The 22628-nt window shown below is 52.4% G+C and overlaps 3 protein-coding genes and 1 pseudogene across 4 annotated transcripts; 1 reads left to right on the top strand and 3 right to left on the bottom strand.

The window, feature by feature from the left end:
- Positions 1-78: 78 nt before the first annotated feature.
- On the bottom strand, positions 79-1489 carry LOC119212957 (aquaporin-8-like). The gene is made up of 5 exons (XM_062560037.1): positions 1141-1489; positions 929-1055; positions 636-850; positions 267-401; positions 79-189 (listed from the first exon to the last, which is right to left on the bottom strand). The coding sequence occupies exons 1-5, from the start codon at positions 1398-1400 to the stop codon at positions 147-149; spliced, it is 780 nt and encodes a 259-aa protein (XP_062416021.1). The 5' UTR covers positions 1401-1489; the 3' UTR covers positions 79-146.
- A 945-nt stretch (positions 1490-2434) lies between these two features.
- Positions 2435-4544, bottom strand: LOC119212959 (aquaporin-8-like; annotated as a pseudogene).
- Positions 4545-4928: 384 nt separating this feature from the next.
- Positions 4929-8431, bottom strand: lcmt1 (leucine carboxyl methyltransferase 1). The gene is made up of 11 exons (XM_037463848.2): positions 8034-8431; positions 7661-7752; positions 7416-7537; positions 7204-7280; positions 6703-6764; positions 6510-6612; positions 6302-6422; positions 6085-6186; positions 5899-5990; positions 5538-5635; positions 4929-5431 (listed from the first exon to the last, which is right to left on the bottom strand). The coding sequence occupies exons 1-11, from the start codon at positions 8117-8119 to the stop codon at positions 5409-5411; spliced, it is 978 nt and encodes a 325-aa protein (XP_037319745.2). The 5' UTR covers positions 8120-8431; the 3' UTR covers positions 4929-5408.
- A 1279-nt stretch (positions 8432-9710) lies between these two features.
- arhgap17a (Rho GTPase activating protein 17a) lies at positions 9711-22223 on the top strand. Of its 2 annotated transcripts, XM_037464646.2 has the most exons (21): positions 9711-10297; positions 12839-12878; positions 14401-14505; positions 14672-14704; positions 15051-15127; positions 15476-15587; positions 15812-15888; positions 15990-16107; positions 16422-16490; positions 16564-16645; positions 17261-17388; positions 17921-18032; positions 18149-18230; positions 18320-18400; positions 18502-18615; positions 18728-18819; positions 19040-19187; positions 19314-19556; positions 19625-19764; positions 19845-20336; positions 21466-22223. In XM_037464646.2, exons 1-21 carry the CDS (start codon positions 10245-10247, stop codon positions 21585-21587), a joined length of 2520 nt encoding a protein of 839 aa, XP_037320543.2. In that variant the 5' UTR covers positions 9711-10244; the 3' UTR covers positions 21588-22223. The 2 variants fall into 2 exon arrangements, with proteins under 2 accessions (XP_037320543.2, XP_037320544.2); XM_037464647.2 differs by lacking the exon at positions 14672-14704.
- The last annotated feature ends 405 nt before the right edge of the window (positions 22224-22628 follow it).

The following is a 22628-nucleotide window of genomic DNA, read 5'->3' on the forward strand; positions in this document are numbered from 1 at the left end:
ACCGCTGAGGTGGCTTTTACACAGAGGGACGAAACAGACACGATGTGTGGTTTTTATTTCATATGATGACAAATGCACACAGATCACACAGCTCTTACGGGTTCACACAATAAACACACACACACACACACACACTGGAGGCTCTTTCATTTCATCACGACTCGTATTTTATCATCACCCAGAACGAGCCTGAAAGAAGAGACACATTCAGAGTCGGACTGCTGTTCATTCATTTCATTCTTTTCGTCACACCTGTCTTCCCTCACCTGAGCAGCGCGGCGGCCAGCAGACCTCCCCCGATGGGCCCCACCCAGTACACCCAGTGGTAGGACCAGTAGTTGGTCATCACAGCTGGACCAAAAGCCCTGGCCGGGTTCAGACAGGTTCCTGACACGTCACCCCTGCCCCGACAGGGAGAAACGCAACATGTCTCTCTGCTTTGCTCTCACTTTACAAGTCAAAAGATACAAATATGAATAAAGTCCAATATAATACATCAATAAAAAAACAAATCATCTATTAAAATGCTCCGCAATTGCTTCAAATAAAGACATTTTTCAGAAGAAACAAATGATGATGCACATTATTTGGAGTGCAGGGACAGATAACCCGCCGCCGCCGCCCTATTATCTCACCCTGCCAGGACGTTGATGATGACGGTGCAGCCCACCAGGAACGGGGCCAGCGGCGTCTTCGTCTTGCCGTTGACCGCCACCAGCAGCACCACCATGGTGACCAAGCAGGTCATGGCCACCTCCCCGAAGAGGGCTCCGGACAGCTGGCTGTGGGACTGGAGGATGTCAAACGCCGCCCCGGTGGCGTTGAGGTAGCGCTCCGTGGGGGTCATCATCTGCAACGTGCGCATTCACGATGGGACTCTTTGGATCGAACCTCGCGCGCCATTCACTCGATCTCACGCCGAACTGACCTTGGCCATGCCAGCTCCCAGCACTCCTCCAATCAGCTGGCTGACCAGGTAGGGCCCCACCATCATCAGCTCCATGCCCCCGCACAGGTAGATGGCGACGGTGAAGGGAGGGTTGAAATGGGAGCCGCTAAGGGGGGGGGGGGGGAGGAAAGCAGCAGTGAAGTGCTGACGTCACGTTACGGCCACGCCGGGACTCTTCCTCGCACCTTTACCTGATGTTATCCATGACAGCCACCATCACGGCCACGGCCAGCCCGTGCACCAGCGCCGGCTGCAGCCGCCCCGCCGCCGGCACGTTCTCGATGACGGACACGCAGCCGACGAAGACGAAGAACATGGTGCCCACCACCTCGGCCAGGCAGGGCTGGAACAGGGCCTCGTATCTGTTGGGAGGTCTGGGCGCGGGGGGCTTCCTGCCCTTCTCCATTAGGGCCGAGTCCGCGTCCTCCACCTCCAGGTTCTCGACTCCCATCGCCGCTTCGTGTGGAGTTGTGCCGTTAACAGCTCGCCACAAGTCGCCTCCCCGCTGCACCGGAGCCGGCACGCGGGGTTAAGTACCTTCATCCCGGCCGCTGGCACGCCGAGCCGGGGTTGCATCACTAGTCGTAAAGCAACAGCCACCAATCCATCAACACGACACCCCGCCCTCAGCCCCTGGACACCTGCCCAGACGGAGACGCGGCAGGTGATGCAGAGCTGTGAAATGAGCCTTGGACTGTGGACTCATGGAAACAAATCGATAATGTGTTCAGATAGTGTCTGATACCGACCCACAATATCCAGCTTCATGGACTTTACACGCACAACCATCAAAGCAAATAACAGTCCGCAGGTATTTCTCCTTTATCTCATGTGTTACTATTTAGTGTCCTTCTTGTCAGTCCTTTCTATAAAAATTAAGAAACGCTTCTATTTATTTGCCTTTAAAATTCCTTTGATACATTTTTTGCAACTTTAAAGCAAACTGCCTTTTATTGATTATTTTAATTCATATTGTTCCTGTTATTAAGTAGCCAAACGTTACCACCTCAAACAACAGTAATCGGCTACTTGCACATTATTACACCAGCAATAATAACCGTATAACATGATAATGATCAGACACCATTTCTGCATTTTAGCTTAAATACTTGCTTTTAACACTTTTTTATTTCCGGTGGAATACATTCCATACACACATAGTACTTCACTTGAGTATCTGAAGTACTCATTACTGCTGTTTCAGTGGATCTGAGGACACCAATTTATGATTCTAATCTAGCAGCGTGTTCTTGGACCATAGTTTAGTTTTCCATTGAGAACTTTAACCCCCAAAACAAGTGTGGAAGAACTGTTAATAGGTAACGCAGAGTGAGACCATATGTGTGAAATGTGTGAAATGTCAAATCAAATGTCTCTGGACGGGTTCCAGAAGTCATCAAGCATGAAAAGTCCAAGTGAGAATTAACCTTATAATCAAACACTATTGAGTCCAGAAATACACATATTTTATTGAAAAGGAGCCAACAATTATCACCAAATACACGTGTGCACATTTTACCAACAATTTATAATATTGCAGTTTAATTGTTGTGTCATCAAGTCCTCTTTGATAAAAGACACATTCACTTAAACACTATTCGAGTCTTCTTGTTCCCAAACAGCAACCTGCAAGACAAGAGATTAAAGTGGGTTTGATACGATTCTACCTGCAAAGAGTCACAGTCACAAAACAACAAGACGCAAGATGCAAATAAAACGATGCAAAACAACCACAAAGACACACAACGTGATTCTGTCTGTCCGCCACAGATCATTGACCCAATATCTCCAGATGGTTGAGAGGTTACATGATAGCTGGAGTGAATTAAAACTAGAGGATCGAGGTCAGGCTGTAATTTAGATACAGGAGGTCAGGCTGAAGTCCAGTGGAAAAGAAAGAGGTGTGCACCTCAAATAAAGAGGGAAGCCAACTTTGTTCCCTCCATTAATGATACAAGAAGAATGATTTGGCTCCGCCCACTGATGTTTAACGACTAACACGTGGTAAAACACCTAGGGGCGGACTTCTTCTTCAGGGCTTTTAGTGGGACGTGAAGCCCGCGTAAAAAGCCATCGCTCAACAGCGCCACCAGTGGCCACAAAGAGCACCACGCTGCCTCCAAGTCTCATCAGTTCAATGCTTCCAGAAAGGCGGTTAAAGAGCAGCGGTGGAGAAGGACCGCTTCAAATACCTGATGAAGACGACGGCGAGCAGCGCGCCGCACGCCGGGCCGACCCAGTAGATCCAGTGGTGGCTCCAGTGGTTTGCCACCACAGCGGGGCCGAAGGCTCGGGCGGGGTTCATGCAGGCCCCGGACAAGGAGCCCCTGACGCACAGAACCACACAGAAGGTTCACAGAAGATACGGACGTTTGCTTCATCCTGGAAGCTGTAGGCCTCCATGAGATGTACATCTCTGTATGTAGACATCTCTTCATAGATATCCTCCTCTGAGGCTCTTACCCTGCAAATATGTTGGCGGCCACGGTGAGGCCGACGCAGAAAGGGACCCACGGAGATCGGGTCTGGCTGTTGACGGCCCCCATGGCCACCACCATGGTGAGGAACAGGGTCATCAGGGCCTCAGCCAGGGTGGTGGCCCCCAGGTCTTTGTTGGCCACGTTGAAGGCTCCTCCGTGGGACGCGTTGTACACTTCATGGGGGAACATGGCCTGAGACAAAGAACGAATATATGAGATAAACCTTTTACATCCATTTTCTAGCAGACTCAGCTTTATTTACAGCTGTTACATAAAAAGTAATCAATGCATTATTTGGAGTAAACACTCAGTTGTATTTTATTCATATTTAACCCTTTATTATCTCCCATGTTTTGACTTGATTTCATTCTTTGTTCAATCGTTCCCGTCACCTTGGTCAAACCGGCGCCGACCACGGCTCCGGCGAGCTGCGTCAGCACGTAGGGCAGCAGCAGCGTGAGCTCCGCCCCCCCACACAGGTAGACGCACAGAGACACCGCCGGGTTCAAGTGGCCCCCGCTGCAATAAACAGGATGAACTTTACCCCCCAAACGGGTCGCGAGCTCAAACGGAACAGAACACCACACGCATCCGTCTTTCTACATAGAAATATAATTAATTATATATATATATATATAAATAACTCGTTGTAATCAATCACATTAAAAACATTGTTTCCTCTCACAAACATTCAATACAATTTAGTGTCTTTTACAGATGTAAAAACAACAGGATTCATTTATTATATATTTACCTTATTGGCCCAAACATCACGATCAGCACCGCCAACGCCAGCCCGTGTGCCGCGGCCGGCTGGACGACCCCCCCCCCCCTCGTTCCCAATGACCGAGGAGCACCCCACCAACACCAGCAGGCCGGTCCCAACCAGCTCGGCCAGGCAGGGCTGCACGTACTTCTCAAAGAGGCCCCTCTCCCCGCCGGCGAGGCCTTGCGCCCCCCCCTCAGCGACCTCCGTCTTCGCCGCTGCTCCTGACATGCTGCCGTGAGAAAGCCCCCCCCTCCCCCCTCAGGACACTTGTTGGTCCCTCTGTGAGCCGTCCTCGGGGTGGTCCATCAGAGGACGTGGGCAGGTCTCCCCCCCGGCGATGCCACACCCCCCCCCCCGGCCATTGTTTGTTGTGTTCGGCTATCAGGAGAAGCTCATAAAACGGTAAGTGTGGTGTCGTGGAGCGATAGGAGCGGTGATTTAACACATTATATAATCAATGATTCTCTGTCGACGCAATGATGAGAAAAACAAACCTGTAATGTTGATATTTTGGGGGCAGTGATACATGTTTGAGAGGTGGGGGTATCACTACTGGGACTTAAATTAAAGACGTGACATTGACGTTATGTTACACATAAAAGTCTGTCTCCCTTCATCAAGTAGAAGAGCAGCATCATCATGAGTGCTTTTTAGTGTGCAGGACTTGGACCTAAAGTAACGTCCTGTAAGGTGGCCGTGATCTCCTTCACAAACAGCTCGTCCCTCCTGACAAGGTCACCAAAATGAAGATTTTTATTCAACTCCTCCTGCACATCGATCATTGAATGTAATCTATTACACACTTTGTCCTCTTTGCTGGTTGAAAACCAGGCTTAATAATAATATCACACATTGATGGGTAAATGTAAATGAAGCAGTAGTTTTGTCCAGTTTTAAACCAGCTCTATCACATGCATGTGTGAGCGCTGTGTAAAAAAAGGAGCGGCACATAAAAAAAACAGTAAAACAGACTTTGAAATCATATTTCTGTTTAAGTGCAAATTGTCTGTAAGCGAATGAACGAAGACCAACTCGTGGTTGGTTCCTCGGTGCCGACGTGCAGCACGAAGCCTCCAGGTACTCATCGCATCGTGAGGTAACACAGGAAGCTCCTCCCCCCCACCACCAACTTCTTCTTCACAGGCCCATCTTCGATGGACTTTGATGGCGTTGACGAGTGTGCAGCACGTCCATCGCTGGAGTTTCACCCTCAAAAGGCCAACTGTGACAGACCTGAGGAACGAGAGCGCGGCCCTTTAGACGGGTGCAAATATGACACAAAGTCACACTAGAGACACAAAGGAAATAGGCCAGACGCGTGTCACAAGGTGAGCATTACCCAGGTTGAGCTTGTCTTTGGAGGCCCAGCAGATGCTGTAGTGCTGCAGCAGTTGTTGCAGCAGCTCCTTCTCATCCAGGAACTCCAGACTCTCAATTCTACAACAAATTAGTATTTCATCAGGAGGTGAGTTTAAGTGCACCAGCGTACTTGTGAATGTCACACCTACTGCAGACAAACTGAATAATAAAAGGTCCTAAAATAGAACCCTGGGGTGAAACATCTCACTTCTCACTTCTTCCACTCGCCAAGTTAATATCACAGGTTTAATCACATTTTACACAAGAGCACAACAGGTCCTGGACTACAGAACCAACACGTTAAGGGCAGTCATGCATATCATATTCCACCTGTGCGTTACCTTTCCATGTCGGCGTGGGGCAGCCTACTGTACACCGCCATCATGTCCAGAGCGTCCGCGTGCTCCCAGCCCGTCTTCAGGAAACGCTCCTTCTGCACATCACAAGCACACGGCTGATCCTCAGGCTCACCAAGCCCCCGAACACATCATCATCCTCTCTCCGTGTCTCGGGTGTGGAAGGCGCACCTGAGAGTCCAGAGAGCGACACGCCTCCACTCCTGCCAAGCTGCACTGGCGACGCTGAAGGTTCTCCACCATCACCTGGCCGAAGCGATCGCCCATGTTCACCTGGACAAACACGGGCCGCGTGGAGGGGACGGAAGCTTCGGTCAGGCCACGCAGGTCATGTTACACCCCAGTAGCTCTGAATAGATGCTTATTCGTCGTCATTCTCCGCCTGTACCTGTTCGTAGTTGATGAACATGGCGGTGTGGAAGGTCTCCGCAGCCCAGCGGACCACGTTGGAGGACTGGGAGGGCGTCATGTAGACCAGCACACACTCCGACAGGAGCAACGTAGGTAATCTGGGAGCGAGACCAGCAGCAATATAAACTATAGGGTGACTAGAGGGAGGCAGAACGTCCAGAGGAAGGAACCACGTCTTCACGCACTCTGGATTCAGCTGGAACTTCTTCAGTTTGTCGTCCAGACTGGAGACGTCCCGGAGGTCCGCCCCGATGATGCAGTACCGGTCCGAGTCGAGGCTGTGGGCATCTGGGAGGACACAACGGAGCACTGTGAGCAGATCCGGAACACGTCTTCACACCTAAAGTAAACTCATTCAATGAAAGTTTAGCTCGGTACCAAGTAGTAAGGAATCTGTTGAGTGGGTTTCGATGAGAGGTTTGGACAGCGGCAGCTTTGTCCTAGTCAAGAGGAAATAGTTCATAGTGATTGTAGTCATTTCATTAATAATGCACTTACTGCAGAGTACACACACACACTTATAAACAGCTTAGTCTGAATACCGGTAGTTATATTTCCATATAATAGAGGTATACATTATTCAAATGAATGAAATACCTTCATGGATGTCATACAGTACAAACACACAGTGACACTGATCTTTTGGTAGGAGCTGCTCTGCCTCCCTCTACAGATCTCAACCCCCAAGTGCAGCCGCAAAGCCACAGTCAAACATTTGTCCCTCTTGATGTTCGTCCTCACGATGACAGTCATACAAACTATTTAAAAGGTTCAAATCGGATTTTATTTTCCTCGTGATGCTCATGTAGTCACACAAAGTTCAACCATAATAACCAGATAACAGTTATGATAAATAGAACCATTGCATGGTCGCCTTACTTGATGTTGTGTATCTTCCGAGCCACGACGGTTGGAAAGTCAACTTCAAAGAACTTCCGTGGCATGAGGTTCTTATCCTATAGTGCACACACACACACACACACACACACACACACACACACACACACACACACACACACACACACACACACACACGATTAGAAGCCACATCAGAATAGTTCCCATTTGGTCCGGAATGTAATGTTGCAAACCTTGAGTCTCCAGAACGTGGTGTCCAGTCCGGCCCCCAGGTTGATGACTTGACATTCACACTCTGCTTTCCTTATGAATGCATCCAGGAGATGGTGAACTCCTTGAACGCGTGCATAGTAACCTGTGATCATAAGACAGTAAAGTAAGCTAATAAACACACACCTGGGACTCATAGAGCAGCTTAGAAATGTCTTCATTTAATGGACAGGCGGACGCGTGTGGAAGAAGAGACGGATTTGCTCACCTCGGTTGATTTCGGGGGCCTTCCGCTCCCCGACTGATCTCACGAAGTACTGGATGTAGGGGTCCTTCCAGTAGCCTTTACTGGAAGCAAACCTTGAACAACGTGAGGAGGAGTTAAATAAGGAGGGATCTACGCGCACCTCCACTGATCTGACATCTATGTCCAAGTGAATCCATTCATGTCTCAGTGAGGACATGTGGGCAGCTCAACACAACATATGACAATGCATGTTGCTTTTATTAGTAAGAGCCACGTCGCTGTGTGTGTGTGGTCAGTCGTTGTCTGTCGTAATCTGGTAACATTGCGTTAAGTAACGGCAGCAGGTGACCTGTAGCATCACTGAGCATTGCGTCATCAGCAGTAACCGTCTCACCTTTTGCAAATGGTTGCATCGTCACAGGTGGCCCTCACGGCCTCGTCGGCGGTGTCCGTGTCCGTGAAGGGATGCCGAGCGGCCATGAGTGACGCAATGACCCTTATCGTGACGTAACGTTACTGCGTTATGTGGTCCACATTGCACCGGCTAGCTGACACTAAGCTAACAGGCTAACTCCAGTCCGGCGGTGAGGGGGTATTTAACGAAGCGGGAAAAGAGGAACGATGGAAGGGGGAGCCGGGTCGGGTGTCCCGGATGATTGTGTAGAGGAAACCAAGAGCCAGTAGGAAGAAAACGAGCGGTACTTGACGAGGTTCTGAGATGTCGCCTGCTAACGGTAATAACAACACGCTGATAGAAGACGTACGAGCACTTCCGTCTAACATGACAGACATTTCCGGTTGGACCTTTTCAGATTAAAAGTATCAGCGCAGAAGTTCTCAATGTGCACATGGATGAATTAAACCTGCCTTCTGCTCTTGGTGCTCCTCGTGTTAGACAAACAATGTCAATAAACCTGCCAATAAACAGACAACTGGCGTTTCAGAGAAACTTTATCAAGATCACGATGTGTCTGAATGTGGTTTTAGATAGAAACCAGGGTAGTTTACTGCTCTTTATCACTATGGTAGAAGGTGTCCCAAGCCATGTACACAATTTAGACAAATTAAAATGTGCTAAATAGACGGAAAATGAAACGAGGGAAATGTGGCAACCAATTCCACTTCCATCTGCTCTGAACACGACAGTGAGGAGGTGGAAAAAGAGGGATTAACAAAGGGGGTGGGGGGCACGACATTCTTCCAGTCCCTTGTGAAATATAGAATTCAAAGCCACTCATTTCCTCACAAACTGTGTGTGGAAACCGTGCAGACACAAGGCCCACCTCACGAGGACATCTCTTGTCACTCACATAATGAAGAACCATCCAGCTGCAAAGCCTGCGGCGAGGTATTCCTAAAGACTCTGAAGGCTCTGAAAGGCCATGTGCAGAATGTTACTGGCGTATACGATGTGAAATGTGCTGCAGGCGGTGCTGCACGGCGTGGCTGTACACAAAACGCGTGCAGCTGCGGTGTTCCCACTTCCCATAGAAATATTGATATTTCTATCCCTGATGGGAAGTTGGCAAACCCAAAGTGTAAGGATCCATATCTTCGATCTGGCAGGAGCATACAGTGCATTTGGCCTCCGGGTAAAGCCTCACTCAAGTTACTTGGGTTTCATGCCATTAGGGCCGGTTGAGCCTTACAACAGAAAGGATGTGGGCTTGAAATGTACATTTTAGCGGGAACAGGCTAATTAGCTTTCACTGGAGACCACAGCGTATACTGTAATAGAAATCAGACTCCTTCTATTCTCTTCAAAGTTTTTTTCATTTGAATGCATGATATACTTTAAAGAAATTCTAGCAATGCAACAAAGTTCCCACCCAATTTAGAGATTTGATGTTTTTCTCCAAAATGCAATGTCCCTACTACCGTACTTCTCTGTATGCAGAACAAAAAACAACAACATAATCCTGTAAAGTTTTTATTCACTTTTTCACCTTTACTTTTATAAGTATTATTCACTTTCAGTTATTGTAGTACAGTTATCATTATTATTATTATTATTATTATTGTGTGTTTCTCCTGTCGGTGTCCAGGCGGGGGAGGTGCTGCCCGGAGGATGCTGCGGCACCTCCTCCTCCTCCTCCTCCTTCTTCTTCTTCTGTGTGTGTGTGCTGGCAGGGACGGAGGTGAGCCGCTGCTGCTGTTCACTCCTCCCCCGCTCCCGGCTCTCCTCTCCGGGAGAAAGCGGCGGACGGACCGTCGGGCTCGGCAGCACTAGCGTTAGCTCGTTAGCTCATTAGCTTTAGCGGCGGCAGAGGAGCCATGAGAAGCCGCTGCTGGAGGGGAAAGTTTCTCGAGGTTTTACCGACGCGTTTAGTGACGCGTTTAACTCACGGCGGGACTCCTCACGCACGGAAACGCACGTAAAAACGAGGAGCCTCACGGAACATGCCGCCCCCCCCCCGACGGGAACTTTCCTCTCGATTTTCCACTTTGGGGAAAGGCTAGCATCGGAGCTAGCGAGGCTACACACTACTTTTAATTGGCTTTGGGGCTCAATGGCTCCCGCTGGATTCCCGTGTCACTAGAGACCGCTCGGGACACTCAAGAGGACCGGGGACACTTCGGGACAAACCCGAGCTTCGAAGCGAAAATGAAGAAGCAGTTTAACCGGATGAAACAGCTCGCCAACCAAACCGTCGGGAGGCAAGTATCAAAGTCTCCTAACGTTGTGACGCACCGTTACGAGGCTGAAGAAAGGGAATCAAGTTGATTACACTAATCCGCTGTGCTGCAGAGACACTGTGACGACACTCTCCTAATGGATGAGTGAGTGAGTGAATGGATGAGTGAGTGAGTGAATGGATGAGTGAGTGAATGAGCGCACGAGTTGCTTTTTAATTGCTTAATCCTGGATGTGTGCAAGCTGCTGTCTGGACCAGATGTTTCCTCACTGCCAAGTAAACTTGGGTCCACATGTGGGATGCACCAATCTATGGGGGGGTGATGATGATGATGATGATGGGGGGGCATACTCTCCACTTTACCTCCCCGCTGAGACAGTGGAAGGATGAGCCTCCTCCATCTGTGGAACCAGAGGCGCTCGGCTTCAACCCAACATCCAACATCCAAACATATAAAGTAGATTAATGCCTGTCCTCGTGTGGACAGGTGGGTGTGACACGCCAGAGGATGTCCCCATCACCGGCGTTCTGTGTGTGTGTGTGTAAATGGGGGGCCACCGGTGTTTGGCCCCCCAGGGTGGTCGCTACCAGATTAAACTGCAGACATTTCTTCTTCTGCTGCGTTTCATATTCGACTTTAAAGGCAACACGTTAGAGAGAAGAAGGGGCTGCTGGGAGAAAATGAGGGAAAAGGGGCACAGGGGCCTTTTAGTTTCTTCATCAGAGGAAGAAACTTTTAGAAGAAACGTCTGCTTCGGCGGCTCAGCTGGAACGCTCCTGACTTCCTGTTGTGTGTGATGCAGAAAACAGGCGGCTGCTCGCTCTTTCGAGGGTCGACCCCCGCGCACTGAGCCAGTGACCCGTCACATACTCGTGCGTCCGTGAAAGTTGGGATGGTGAAGGCCCCCCCCCACCCCCCCGGGTTCCTGTGATTGTGCACGATGCAGAACACCGTGTCCAGCGGAGGAAGTCTCTCCTTCGTCTTCTGCAAACAGGAAACGGCCTCCCAGAGACGTGCAGGAGTCTCCTGTAGAACAGGAGAGACGTGTGACTCATGCAAGGAACCCTAACAAGGACTGTAGTGTCTTTGTGGAAGCTTTTGAGTTCACTATCTTTTGAACTCCTTGCCCCCCCCCCCCCCCCCCCCCGGCAGTTTGATCATCAGTGTGTGGCCCAGGTTCTCCCACGGGGGGGGGGGGGGGGGGGCAGTGGAGAGGAGGGGGCCTTAGTGGTAGACCTCAGACAAACACAGGTAAACCCACAAAACGCTGCCTAGAAACCGTCCTCCCAGATCTTTGAGGTGGACGATTGGGACGAGATGATGGACGCGGTGACCCGGCTGACGTCTGCTTATCGGCCTCGTCACCGCCAACGAGCTGAGTCAGTCTGATCCCGGTGTCCATTACCCCCCACCCCCCCCCCCCCCCCTCAGCGTGGCCACTAACAGCCGCTCTATTGTGCTCACGGCCGCGGTGTTCACTTACTTCCACTTTAAAGGCAGATCGCCATGGTTACCGTTGTGATGTAGTGGTAAGAAGTCACATGCAGAACACGGTGAAACACTTTCTATCTCTCTCTCTAAAGGCCGCTTCCCCCCCCCCACCACCACCACCACCACCACCCACAGGGGTCAGCTGATGTCGGCAAAACAATTGTTTTGTTTGTTGTTGCTTGTCCTCACAGCCTTTTTTTCCCTTCTTTTTTCTGCCCCTGTGACACGGGGCTCTTTTGGGTTGTTGGTGCACACAAGCGTTGCTTTTATTGCGCTCGTGAGTCCTGATCATTGAGTTACAACCCGGTTACATAAGCGCAAATGTCACATAGTGAGAGTCTGGTGAATGTTTCTCCGTTTCCCAGGTACACACCTGTGTACCCGCTGAATCATCTTCACAAGCCGATAGTGGTGACGGGACATGTAGACTGCACCGTGGGTCCCATCATGGTGTGCTTTGTATTGTGTGTGTCTTTGTGTTATTGGGCACCTCCACGAGTCTTTAGGAAACCCCCCCCTCCCCCTACTACCATCCCTGCTCCCCGCTCTGTGCAGCTGTGACGAGGTTACTATGGTTCATGGAGCAGCTCTTTGGAGGAGGGCCCAGGCTGTGGGCACGGAGGGGTTCCTTAAGGCCTGGTAGCAGCCGAGCAGCATCAGAGGATCTGCGTTCTCCACACAGAACATTGAGCTCTTCTTGCTGTATAATCTGCTCCACAGAGGCCACGGCGTCCGTTCCAAACCAAACGAGTCCAGACCGCTGGTCCACAGCCTCCACCCGGCTGTCCATCAGCAGCAGGTTTCCCAGCCTTCTCCCTTTAAGTGAATAATCTATCTGACCTCTGCAGGTCCAGCTATTGGTTTGCTATTAATAGGCCTGACGACCTCAAAGAACTGGGGGCTAAAGAGACCCCCCTTGCACTGGATCCCCACTTTAAGACGTGTCACTATTTCAGGGCTGAGCGTGGGCGTTAAGGGGGGGGGGGGTGTTCATTGGTCGAGCTGATGTTTGGTCAGTGACTGCACACGGTGTCGACCTGCTTATCTAACCTGTGATGTCTGTTCCCACAGAGCGGAGAAGACAGAAGTCCTCAGCGATGACCTCTTACAGGTAAATCATTGATCCCACTGCACCCAGCGCCCAGTCCATGTGCTCACCAAGGCTTCACGTATGCAAGTTTCCGCATACATATACATATATGTATCACTTGTATGTATCTATACGTATAGATACATATATGTATCTATACGTATAGATACATATATGTATCTATACGTATAGATACATATATGTATCTATACGTATAGAAGTTGGTTACATAATGTTTAAAGCTGTTGGGAGGATCTCTGGTAAAATGTCTTCAGGACAGTGGGACAAATCAGTGGCTGCTCAGCCGAGACGGGCGATGGAGACCAGGGAGGTGTCACTGAAAACAACCCCCCGCAGAAGGACACCCGTTCATTCGTGTTATTCCTCGTAGACACACAACACTTCTTGTGTCTCATTATGAGGGCAACGGTTCTTCAGCCGACCCTGAGGCCTTATCACTGTCCACCGTCCCCCATGGCCCCACCCAGTGCGTCATGTTGGGTTATTTCTGTTCCCTCTGTACTTGTTTAACATCCTCTCTCAGGACCCCCCCCCCCCGGTGTACCTCTGTGTGGGGATTCCCTGCTCTATGACGCATCGTGGGCGTGTTGACCTCATCACAGACTCCTGGACTCCGTATTCTTTTTTAAAATGATTTTTAAAGACAAAGAGAGGAAGGAGAAAGCTGCTCAAACGTCCACCAGTACGTTTGGAGAGTTTATGCTTGAGCCAGCTGTTTAGGGAATGCCGGGGGGCACCACAGGTCAGGAATGCCGGCGGGGGGGGGGGGGGGGGCGACGTTCGGAAAGCCGGTATCGGCCGAGGGATTCCTGAGCTCCCACTCTGTTCTGTTTTGGGAACTCGATTGTCTGGCATTCTGGTCGATCCTCTCGGGCATTTTTCTCCTTCCATTTCTACTCCGCTCCCACTTTAATATGGAACATTTTGTCCCGACTCTTCAGTACACGTTTGTTCCTTTTTAGACTCCTCCTTTCCTTTTTTTTTTAAATCTAAAAAAGAAACCCCGAAGCAGCATGAAGCGGAGACACATGTGTCGCGTTCAGGAAGCTGCGTGCGACCTGCTCTCGGTCTCTGAAGGCCCTTCTCTGCCTCGGCCCGTGTCAGTCGGCCTCTGTCCTTCAGCCTTGAATAGCAGCCACCCTCCTCAATGGCGGTATTCTAGTGCGGCTAAAAGGCGCAGATGGGTCGGTGTCGTTGGGCCGGCCGACAGGAGCACGCCTGTGTGATCTGAAGGGGGCTTTCTATAAAGCCGTTGCTATAGAGACACCTCCGATGAGTCATGTGTTTCTAAGATGACATTCCAGCATTGTCCCACGGGAACGAGCCACATCAATCATGCATGAACTTTGACCCCCCCCCCCCCCCACCGTCTGCAGGGAACCTGATCTCGTGTGACGCAGTGCGGACGCGGCGTGTGTTTCCGTGTACAAACGGCGTTCCCCATTTTCCACCCGCTACATTAAACCGTGTGTAGAAGGTGTCTCCTGAAGGTCCGAACCTGCTTCTGCTGTCCTCCGCACAGATTGAGCGGCGCATGGAGCTGGTGCGCGTGGTGTCCCACAACACGCACAAGAGGATGGTGTCCTGTCTGCAGGGACACATCGGCGCCGAGGCCGAGAAGAGACACGTGAGACACATGTGATGATCATATCTGCAGCTGACCAGATCATTTCCACAGGATGTGTAATCACCTCATTTGTGTTTTGTGGCCTCACACGAGCTGTTTTCAGTAGGCCCCCAGTCCATGACCTGTCTTTTGTTTTTTTCTACCCCCACCACCCAAAACACCACAGTCGGTACCACGCCTGTATACAGGAAACGGTCAGGTAAAAAGTTACCTCCAGTCGCTGCGTTTCCCATTCAGACATCTTTCCTCTTTCTCGCTCTGCATGACACTTTGACCTTTGGGGGTGAAAACAGGATGTTGCATAAATGTTTTGCACAGATGTAAACATGTAAAAGAAAAGAAAAGCTCCCGCGTCGTCGTTTGATGGATGTCTCACTTCCCCAGTTGGCCTCTAAAATCCCTTCAGCTCCTGTATTTTCCTCTTCCTCTTCCTGAAGTTGCTGCTCAATGCGAACCCCATGTTTCCATCTGATGGCGCGCCACAGTGAAGCTGGTTGTGCTTAACGTCACAGTGAAAGTTCACGCTCTGCATCCTCTGCACACAGAAAAAGCTCCCCCTGACCGGCCTGTCCCAGGCCATGGTGGAGGGCGGAAACCAACTGGGAGAAGACTCCTTGATCGGGTGAGTCCTGCTGCCGAAAACCATAGCTCCTCCTCGGCAACTGTTGCTAACGGAGCAGATGCGGCGCAGAGAGCGTGAAATGTGAGGCCGTGCGTCTCAGGCGGGGGGGGGGGGCGCTGAGGGAAACGCACTCGGTGGGGAGGACGCTCCGTCTGTTGTTGCTGTTTTCGTTGCTTTCAAGTGATGACGATGGCTGAGTGGGAGCAGATCTGTCTGCTCATCATCACACAGGATGTCACTCCTTCAACCGATGGCCTTGACCGAATGAATTGGGCATAAAAAAAAGACAGTGTTGGGACTTTTAACCCTTTGCTTCCTCTGTGTGTGTGTGTGTGTGTGTGGGGACAGGAAGATGATGGAAGTGTGCGGCGAGGCAGAGAGCCGCCTGGCAGCCGAGCTGATGCAACATGAGCTGCAGATAGAGAAGGATGTTCTGGATCCTCTCAGCCAGCTAGCCGAGGTACCACACAGGTCCACGCGGACCATTGGCCTTGCTTTGGGCTAAATGTGAAGATGTCTGACCTTTGAGTGTCAAGGTTCTAGTCATCATCACACCAGGATGAAGTCAACCTTTACAAACGTAGTTAATGAATACAGTGTAGCTATTATTACTCATTAGAAGGCTGATCAGGAGACAGTCATCCAGGTAACTTCTGCTCATCCCACTTTACTGCTGTTTTCTAGCTGGACATTCCCAACATCCTCAGGCAGAGGAAACATCTGGCCAAATTGGTGCTGGACTATGATTCTGCCAGAGCAAGGTCCGTCCGTCCACGGCTTCATGTGTCAGCTGATGCATCAGACCCGTGTTCATGCATTCTCATTTGCGTTTCCCTACGTTCTCTTTGTCTTCCAAACTCAGATGGTTGCAGGCAACCAAGTCAATAATCTCAGGAACAAACACTCAAGCACTGACGGCCAAGGCTGACCTTCTCAAGGAGGAGATGGACGAGGCCATGAACAAGGTGGAGCTTTGCAAGGTACGCCGCATTGATGCTTTATAATGATGTCCGGTCACATGGTAGGGTAGAGTTCACACAACTGCCATCAGGACCCATTAAACTGGGAGACAAATAACCACGGCAACCAGGACCCTCAGGCCCTTTGACCCCAGTCTGCCGTCACACAGAAAACGCTGCGTCAGCGTCTTTGAACTGGATCGCCGTCCGCCCCGTGTTCCCTCCCAGCGGCGGGGAGTTCACTGACCTCACACGTCTCACCCCAGTGATTGTGTTATCGTGAGCGTACTAGGATTGTGTTTCAGTCGCTGAGTTTGGGTTCCTTCCTCACCCAGGACCAGCTGGCGGCAGACATGTACAGTTTCTTCTCCAGAGAAGGGGACTACGCCCGCTACTTCGTAACGGTGAGTCCGGCGTTTCATCGGGTGACAGCACAGCCTCGCCATTCACTTACTCCGCTCGTCTCCCTTTGTGCAGCTCTTGGAAGCCCAGGCTGATTACCACAGAAGGTCCCTCAGCGTTCTGGAGAGCGTTCTTCCAAGCATCCGAGCTCAGCAAGGTACGCTGCATGCAGACCAACACGCAGCGTCATATGGACGTCCCTGAGGAAGGCACCTCGTCCCCGTGTTTGTCTCTGCCTGGGTTGTTTGGAGCCCTCTTAAACAAACCTGTTCCTGTTGTGGAGGTGGAGGTGGAGGGGGGGGGGGGGGTTGCTAGGAGCTGGGAGAATAAGGCTCTCAGCTTCCCCACTGGAGCCCACGGATCTCCTTCACTGTGTTGGTTTGTGCAACGTTAAACACATGTGGTCCAAACTACAAGAGCCTGGTCTCTCAGCATGTGGTGATGACGCACAAACACCCCCACCTCCCCGCGCCACTTCTCACATCACACCCACCTGGGTTATGCAGGCTTTCCCCCTCCTCCCTGTTCTCTCACACACACACACACACAGAAGAGGGTTGAAGTCGCTCCTGCTGACGAGGAGCATGTGGTTACTATTTGACGGCCCCATGTGGGGGAGGGGGTCTGTGGGGGGGGGGGGGGGGTTATTGGTTAGGAACTTGCCTCAGGGAGAGCATTTGACCCACATATCTGTCATCTAGAGCAGCAACAAAGTCCACCAGGCATCTCAGCAGCTTCGTTCTTGGCTCTAACCCGGCTCCCTCGTTGTCAGACTCGTGGACGGAGAAGCCCGCCTTCGGCACGGCGCTGGAGGAGCACCTGAAGAGGAGCGGGAGGGAGATCGCTCTGCCCATCGAGGCCTGCGTCATGATGCTGCTGGAGACTGGCATGAAGGAAGAGGTGAGCGCTGCCGGCGGGCCGACGCCTCCCGGAGACCCGGGGAGGGGCCTCGTTATCTCGCATCCGTCTGGTCTCTCTCGAAACAAAGTGCCGGCGCAGCTCGTTAAAAGTCACATGGAGCCGTGGCTGTGATTGGCGGAATGATTGACAGCGAGTGTCACGCGTGGCTGGTCCCCCCCCCCCCCCCCCCCCCCCCCCCCCCCTGTGTGTGTGTGTGTGTGTGTGTGTGTGTGTGTGTGTGTGTGTGTGTGTGTGTGTGTGTGTGTGTGTGTGTGTGTGTGTGTGTGTGTGTGTGTGTGTGTGTGTGTGTACACTAGTTCATTCCCTGGTGGCTCCAGCCTGTGTCATTATGGTGTGAAGATGGCCTTTGTGCGTCAGAGTAAACACTGTGTGTGCTTTGAGGTGCAGCTGGGGGGGGGGGGGGTTGTGCAGACTTTATCTGTACTTGTGTAGCATGCAGAGAGATCCCGTGTGTGTGTCTTTGTTTGCCTGCCATGTGACTGGTCTCCTTGTGTGTCCTCGTGTGTTTTAGGGTCTCCTCAGAATCGCAGCCGGGGCGTCCAAGCTGAAGAAGCTCAAAGCGGCGCTGGACTGCTCCACCTCCCAGCTGGAGGAGTTCTACTCCGACCCCCACGCCGTCGCCGGTACGCTTCCCCTTATTCTCTCGTTTATCTTTTAGATGTCAGTATTTCTCAGAACCGTGTTGTGTTTTTCTGAAGGTTCTGCTGTTTGTTTGGGTTTGTTTGGGTTCTGCTTCCAGGGGCTTTGAAGTCCTACCTGAGGGAGCTGCCTGAACCTCTGATGACGTACCAGCTCTACGATGACTGGCTCCAGGCGTCCAGGCGAGCCTCTCAGCATTATTACCTGGCCGCGTTGAGCGGACCCATCCGTTGGGGGGGGAGTGACCGTAGGAATGTTTGTGTCTCTGCAGCGTGTCCGACCCAGACAAGAGGCTGCAGGCGCTGTGGGTCGTGTGTGACAGTCTACCAAAGAGCAACAAGGCCAACCTGAGGTCGGTGGCTGCAGCCTCCACGAGAAGCTTTCTCTGGTTCCCTCGCAGCTCACTGACCCCCCCACCCCCCCCCCTCCCCCACCCCCCCCGTCCGCCTGCAGGTACCTGGTGAAGTTCCTGGCCAAGCTGGCTCAGGACAGCGAGGTGAACAAAATGACCCCCAGCAACTTGGCCATCGTCCTGGGACCCAACCTGATGTGGGCCAAGACCGAGGGGTGAGGGGGGGCAGGGGGGTGAGGGGGGGGGGGGAGCTAAGGCAGCACAACCAGAGCAAAGCAGAGTCCTGGTTGGAAATTAAGTCCTTTCTGCTGGTGTGTGTGTGACCAGGAGTCTGGCGGAGATGGCTGCAGCGACCTCGGTGCACGTGGTGGCCATCGTGGAGCCCATCATCCAGCATGCCGACTGGTTCTTCCCCGACGGTAAACCCACTGCTCTCCTGGGTTCTAGTTCTGACCCGTCGAGGCCCATTTCACACCAGGGATTCAAACACTTTAAACTACACAAACAGATCCAGCCACGCCCCATTTTTGGGGAGCCGTGCTCTGATTGGATGACAACTCGTATTGTAGAGAGTCGACTTCACGCTGACTTCACGCTGCCCCTCTTCCCCCCCCCCTCCTCCCCCCCCCCCCCTCACAGACGTGGAGTTCAACGTGTCCGGCATGTTTGCGATGCCGGCGCCGCCCTCCAGCCACAACAACCACCTGGACCACGAGTGCGGCGCCGTGGAGAGGAAGCGGCCCGGCAGCGTGGTCGGGCCGGAGAGCGACGCGCCGCGCAGGGATAGGTGAGGAGGCGGAGTCGCTCCACAGGCTCCTCCCACAACGCCACCCTTCAAGTAGTTCAGCCTTTTTGATCCTTTTCTCCATTTGATGATCAAAGCTTTGTGGTTCTCCCCCCCCAACACCCCCAGCACCCCCAACAAGCACTCGGACCACACGCTCCGTCGGGGCAGTAACACCTCAGGTAGAAAGCAGCACACGTCGCCTGCCTTCCAGCCCCCTTTGCCCCCCGTGGAGGCTCCGGGGGGGCAGGTCGCCCAGCACTCAGCCGAGCCCCCGCCGCAGACCCAGCCGGGGGGTTCAGGCGCCGACGCTTCCCAGAGCCTGGCTGCGCCCGCTCAGCAGCTTCTAGCCCAGCACATGGAGGAGCTCAGGTAAGGCCCCCCCCCCCCCCCCCCCCCCTGGTATGATGCAGCCTACTGATGACACTTTGTCTCTTTAGTTCCCCAAAGCAACGCGACCCGGCGCCCGCCCAAACCCCGCTGCTCCAGAGGAATGGCTCTGGAGGGGGGGGGCAGGGGGGGGGCCAGCTGGGCACAGGGAGCCCCGGGGCCGGACCCACGGGGCCCAGTCCGCACAGAGGTAACGCTAACGACAGCCCCTCCCTCTGTGGTCGCAAAGCCACCAGCTTGTAACTTGTGTCCCGTCTTGTTATTTTTCAGGTACCAAGAAGCAGGCTCCGCCCCCCCCCAAACCGATGAACCCCCCACCCAGCCAGCCACTGAACCTCAGCCCCTCCCCCAGAGCGGGGCGCTCCGGCCCCTCCCCCACCTCGCCCGCCTCACAGCCGTGTGCCACGCCCAGACGCCACTTCAGCAACCAGACCCCCATCCAAGCCCCCAGCCACCCCCCCCCGGAGCCCCCGTCTCAGGCCAGCCCCCCCTCGCAGCCCGCGTCGCTTGGCCGGCCCGCCGGGGACCGTCGGAGCTCGGACCCCTCGCCCCCCGGCACCCCGAGCCCTCCGGACACCCCCCCGCCTCCGGCCCCCGCCCAGGACGCGGCGCCTCTGCCCCCCTCCCCCTTCCAGGCGGGATCGCTCCCCCGGCCGCGGCCCGTCCCCAAGCCTCGCAACCGCCCCAGCATGCCGCCGCCGCCGCGCCACCCCCCCTCGCCCGCCGGTGACTCCAACGGCGTCTGTGCTCACAGGACCACAGGTGAGGTCCCTGCTGGGGGGGTCCATTAACCCCCCCCCCCCCAATGAGGGGAGGCTTCACATCGTCACTTTGTTCTGTAACTTCTACTCTGCAGGATGAACAGCTTCCTTCTCTTTCTGTGACACACTGAGACTTTAAGACATTTGAATGGATTATTATTTAATAACTTTTTTCATAGCTTTGGACACTTTATCATCACAGTGTCATTTTAATGGTGTAATAATAATAATAATAATATAATAATAATAAACAGACATTTCTCATGACGCACTTTTTACGCTTACAATGAAACACTTTACTGTGGATTCTTTCTTTTATTGAATTAGATCAGCTCATTAAAAATGATCTCTGTACATTCCCCCTTTTCTCTGCTGGTCAAACAGCACCACCTGCTGTTCAGTAGCCCCCCCTCCCCCCCTCGCTGAGCCCCCGCTGCCCTTTAAGCTCTGGAAACTATGACACGGCTTTAAAGGTTTTTCTATAAAGCTCCACATGTCAGTGATTATGGAAGCTGTTCATTCCACGTGAGGATGTTTGTGTAACCACACACACACACACACACACACAGTAATACACACACACACACAGTAACACACACACACACACACACACACAGTAATACACACACACACACAGTAATACACACACACACACAGTAACACACACACACACACACACACACACAGTAATACACACACACACACACAGTAATACACACACACACACAGTAACACACACACACACACACACACACACACACAGTAATACACACACACACACAGTAACACACACACACACACAGTAACACACACACACACAGTAACACACACAGTAACACACAGTAACACACACACACACACAGTAACACAGTAACACACACACACACACACACACACACACACAGTAACACACACACACACAGTAACACACAGTAACACACACAGTAACAGTAACACACACAGTAACACAGTAACACACACACACACAATGTTTCTGGTACATTCCTTTGTATGTTTTGTGTTCTTTTGACATAAAAGTCTTGTTTAGTTTATCGTATGAACCTGATTGTGATCATTGTCCCCCCCCCCCCCCCCCCCCCCCCCTCCTCCTCCCCTCCTCCCCCCTCCAGACCCATCGATGTCTCTCAAAGGACCGAGTCGAGCTCTGATCCCCGAGTACGTTGGAGACCTGCAGCCTGCGGCGCCCCCCCCCAAAGACTGTGACCTGGACACTGAGAGCACCGTCCTATGAGGTGGAGACAATGACGCGTCCAGCTGCAGGAAGGACCCCCCCCCCCCCCCTGCAGGAAGGTGGTAAACGGTGGCTGTGATGGTGCAGCACGTCAATCAAACTGCTTCCATGCATTTTAATTTATGCACCAAATGATTTAGAAATGACAGCAGCTCATTGGTTAATCCCCCCCCCCTCAGGTAGCCCTCTTCCAAACCTTTACCCACGGTTTACGGTTTACCGGCGGGCCCCCACCCATGCGCCGGATGCGCTCATGAGACACGACGCGTGATGCGTCATCTTACTGCACAGTGACTGATGATGACATCACACGCCGTGATGACATCACACAGACCGGGGCCACTCATTGGCTATTTGGTGTTTTGTATTTTCTTAATGGCCTTAGAAGGAGGAATGAAAAGGGGTTTCCTTCGCGGGGGGGTGTTTGGTTCCCTCACTGTATTTATTTAGCGATCTGAAAACATTCCGTGTGGCTTAACGTGACGAATCCACACTTTAAATGTAACGACGTCAATTACTTACGTTGCCATGGCAACAAGCGTGTTTCTGGGAGGTGAGGAAGGACACGTGTCCCTCTGCAGGAGAAGTCTTCCAGAGGAGAAGTAGCAGAAGCAATGCCCCCCCCCCCCCCCCCCCCCAGCCTGAGCACTCAGTAGTTAGTATTTCTGTTTGCTCCCCAGCCAGGGGGGGGGGGGGGGGGGGGTCGATTCTTACCTGAGCAGAAAAACAGCTGTTTGAACAGATGTTGCACGGAGGCCAATGAGTCAACAGGTCCACTGAGTTGAGGGCTGTGACCCCCCCCCCCCCCGTTGTTTGTGATGTGGGGTAATATGTTTTAGAAGTCTTTTCTGTGGAGGTCTTTGCTTCCTGGCCTCGATGCCCCCCCCCCCCCACCTCGCTGCCTTATCTTAGTATCTCAAAGCTGAACACATGCCATTAAACTGGAAGTGACAGCGCTGCGTTTGAGGCTCCAACGACCTGTACGTCGTATGTTCTCCTTTCCAAAGAAAATAAAGTATATGAAGAAACTATTTAAATGGG

Source organism: Pungitius pungitius, chromosome 21, assembly GCF_949316345.1.
Source record: "Pungitius pungitius chromosome 21, fPunPun2.1, whole genome shotgun sequence".
Lineage (NCBI taxonomy): Eukaryota > Metazoa > Chordata > Actinopteri > Perciformes > Gasterosteidae > Pungitius > Pungitius pungitius.

Bases quoted from the DNA above. Each gene is read 5' to 3' on its own strand.
- LOC119212957 (XM_062560037.1), bottom strand. From the start codon at position 1,400: ATGGGAGTCGAGAACCTGGAGGTGGAGGACGCGGACTCGGCCCTAATG. The intron at 1,056-1,140 runs GTAAAGGTGCGA...CCCCCCCCTTAG, and splicing joins GCTGTCATGGATAACATCAG to CGGCTCCCATTTCAACCCTC. The intron at 851-928 runs GTCAGTTCGGCG...CGCACGTTGCAG, and splicing joins TGGGAGCTGGCATGGCCAAG to ATGATGACCCCCACGGAGCG.
- arhgap17a (XM_037464646.2), top strand. From the start codon at position 10,245: ATGAAGAAGCAGTTTAACCGGATGAAACAGCTCGCCAACCAAACCGTC. The intron at 16,491-16,563 runs GTGAGTCCGGCG...CCCTTTGTGCAG, and splicing joins ACGCCCGCTACTTCGTAACG to CTCTTGGAAGCCCAGGCTGA. The intron at 18,401-18,501 runs GTCGGTGGCTGC...GTCCGCCTGCAG, and splicing joins AGCAACAAGGCCAACCTGAG to GTACCTGGTGAAGTTCCTGG.
- lcmt1 (XM_037463848.2), bottom strand. From the start codon at position 8,119: ATGGCCGCTCGGCATCCCTTCACGGACACGGACACCGCCGACGAGGCC. The intron at 5,991-6,084 runs GTGCGCCTTCCA...TGTGATGTGCAG, and splicing joins GTCGCTCTCTGGACTCTCAG to AAGGAGCGTTTCCTGAAGAC. The intron at 5,432-5,537 runs GTAATGCTCACC...CTCGTTCCTCAG, and splicing joins CAAAGACAAGCTCAACCTGG to GTCTGTCACAGTTGGCCTTT.